The sequence below is a fragment of the Rhagoletis zephyria genome, unplaced genomic scaffold (genome assembly GCF_001687245.7).
Source record: "Rhagoletis zephyria isolate East Lansing unplaced genomic scaffold, Rhagoletis_zephyria_1.1 Rzeph_scaffold_09807, whole genome shotgun sequence".
NCBI lineage: Eukaryota > Metazoa > Arthropoda > Insecta > Diptera > Tephritidae > Rhagoletis > Rhagoletis zephyria.
The window spans coordinates 20101-22917 of NW_016166885.1; the positions used below are offsets into that span (position 1 = coordinate 20101).

The window sequence follows — 2817 nt, forward strand, 5'->3', positions numbered from 1 at the left end:
TGTCACTTATATTGGCCTACTCTAAGTTTTCTAACACCTTGCGTATTTCACGTTTCGCCCACTACTCTCTTTCGAAAGCGTCGGTTTGGTGATTTGAATAACCACATTGTCCAATTTGGCGCTAGGTAGTAGTTTAGAGTAATACTTGGGAGTTCATTCATTACTTTTATCCACTAAACAAATTTTTTGTGATTTTAGAACAAACAAATTTTGGGTAGCTTAAGATACTTTTCATTTTATTTCGGCTTATATTTAAATAATAAATTCGATATCCTTCTATAAATAAAGCTCTTTAGGGCCCAATGAGTAAACAACAAACGAAAACGTCACTATTTACTGTAATTTATTTTGATGAAATTTATTTTCAATAAATTTTCAAGGGAGATGTATTTAACAGTAAATTATGTAGACAGCTTTGTGCCAGCCGAAGTGACACATTTTATTGTAAATATATGCATCTAAATTAAATGAAATCATACTTTCCAAATTTATTTGCAAACTATGCAAAATAAATTAATTAATTAAATTACAAGTTGAAGTCAGTGCAATTTTCTGTCAGTCCTCCGGCTATGACCTGAAAAACAACATAAAAAAAAATGTATAGGTATTTTTAACCATAAGAAGCATGAAGCATTTAAAAATTTAATAATTAGGTATTTAGGCAGACTGAATAAATTTTATTACTACTCCCACTATATATTTATATATGATGAAGTTTTATAGTTGCTAATTAATTTAATTTAGTTTCGTATGCCCAGTGATAACAATTCGAGTGAAACAGTTCACTCTGCTGAATAAAAACTGTACTACCTTAGAATAAATAAATAAATTCAATAAATAAATCAAATATCGCCTCAGCTCACATTTCAGCGTCATCATTATTGCTGGTTGTCGCGTAGTGGATCTCGTATTCATCTCAAGCATTTGACATAGCACGCCTGCCCACTCCAGTGGACATTCACAGCAAAAGCCTTCGATTGGGTAAGTGCAAGAGCCACAGTCTTGACAAGCAACGCCAGCGTACTCGCTAACATCTGAAAGGTAAAAGATGAAAAGGACAAATAGAAAGGACAAATTAAGTAGGCAATGAATTAAGATTTTGTTTCCAGGTTTAAATAATGCGATTTTGTTTTATTAGAATTAGGGTTAGAGCAATGTATTTTATTGTTTCCTTCTGTAGCTATGCGTGTGTTTTTGCTTTTATGAATGTATGTTAAGATGCATCTAAGCACTTATTATGTATAGCCGCGCATACGAAAAGATTGAGCATACGAGCTCGTATGATGCTTGAAGGGTGTGGCAGTCGTGAAATTGTCTTTGTAATTTGATGTACAAAAAAACTTAGACAAAAGTGCTTCCATGGCCATATATTTATATAAGTATGTATTTTCAGAGAAAGTCATTTTTATCTGTTGCAGAAAATCGTATGTAGGCTTTTATGGAGCCTCTTTATTTCTGTCGTTGAAATGTATTCTTGGTGTTTATCTTTATTGGTTTTTATAAATTAAGTAGGCCTGTGTTAACAATTGTTTGTCTATGCCGCATTCTTAAATTAAAAGCTTGTTCAATTTCAATTTGTGAGGACTCATTTAACTGCACAATAGGAGAAATGAAAGACTTAAGAAAGAAAAAGGAGGGTGTTTAGGTCATCGGTTAGCATTTATGTTGAAAATATAATTGGGTTCTGGGCCGGTAATGCGGAAATGTTTCTTTTCATAATGAAAAATATATAAGTTTTTAACTCTAATTACAATTTTATTATAATATAATAGATGACGCTGCAGGCAATACATGTATATAGAAGTTTCGTATCGCTGGTCTTCTTGGGAACGATGGTTGTATTAAAAGAATTTACTTTTCAGAGGCCAAATGAAGGACGGGTTTAAGTATTCATAGAAAGAGCGCGCAATCGGGAAAACGTAGCTTTTCCTGATGTTCTCATACACCAAAAATCCAATCTTGCAATTTCCCTTCGCTTGATCTAATTGCTCGGGACGGCCGTTATTACAGCAGTAAGACTCAACGAAACTAGTTCATGGTTCAAGGTAATCTCTGGTCATTCAGATACTCTAGAAGAAGAAGTATTTGTCATTTAAGGTGCATTACGAAATATTGATCAAAGACCTAGAGAAAACAAACGAGTATTTTTCTTCTGTGGCAGTTAGGCAGTCCTCAAAGATGTCGAACATCCCTGATCCAAAGAGCGCAGATTTTTAAAATCAAATTAGTATGCATATGTCATTGGGCGGCTGAGTAATGAGGTTTAAAAGTAAAAATTAGCAAGGAAAGCTTCCACCACTTACTTTCAAGAAAGAATACGGTATTTATACCAATGACTGATTTGGCTAATGTACGGGAAAAGTTTTCGTCCTATGGAACAGATAAACCGCACTTCTGTGCCCTTAAGTTTCCTTATAAAGACATTTAGTGGCGTGCATGTTGAATCGGACCAATGGTGTAGTTGCCAGATCATAGAAGAAAAATACACAAGCCTGGCAGACATCTCACCGGTGAAAATAAGATCATCTTACAGACCCATGCCATCGAAAGCGATTAGTATTCGATATGGTATCGCATCGCTACTATTTTTAGCCTATGTTTGAGAATGATTCAACTCTTTAGTCGTTTCAATTTAAACTAAGAATTTTAACTTTAGCCAGTGGAAAAGTTCTTATCAGGCAAACACATTCTTCTCATCTCAACGTAGTGTATCACACTTCATATAATGAGCTTTTAGATATAAAGTATGAGTTTGTCGTCAGCCTCGCGAAAATGTCACCGACCCAAAGAAAGTTGTGCTCGCATATAAAACAGGTA

At 34.3% G+C, this 2817-nt stretch overlaps 1 protein-coding gene across 1 annotated transcript; it reads right to left on the reverse strand.

Moving 5' to 3' along the window:
• Positions 1–400: 400 nt before the first annotated feature.
• Positions 401–1034, reverse strand: LOC108376026 (protein serrate-like; the record flags this gene model as incomplete). The annotated part of the gene is made up of 2 exons (XM_017632197.1): positions 401–574; positions 864–1034. Coding segments are annotated over 2 exons (206 nt in total), but the record flags the coding sequence as incomplete, so codon positions are not given.
• Positions 1035–2817: the final 1783 nt, after the last annotated feature.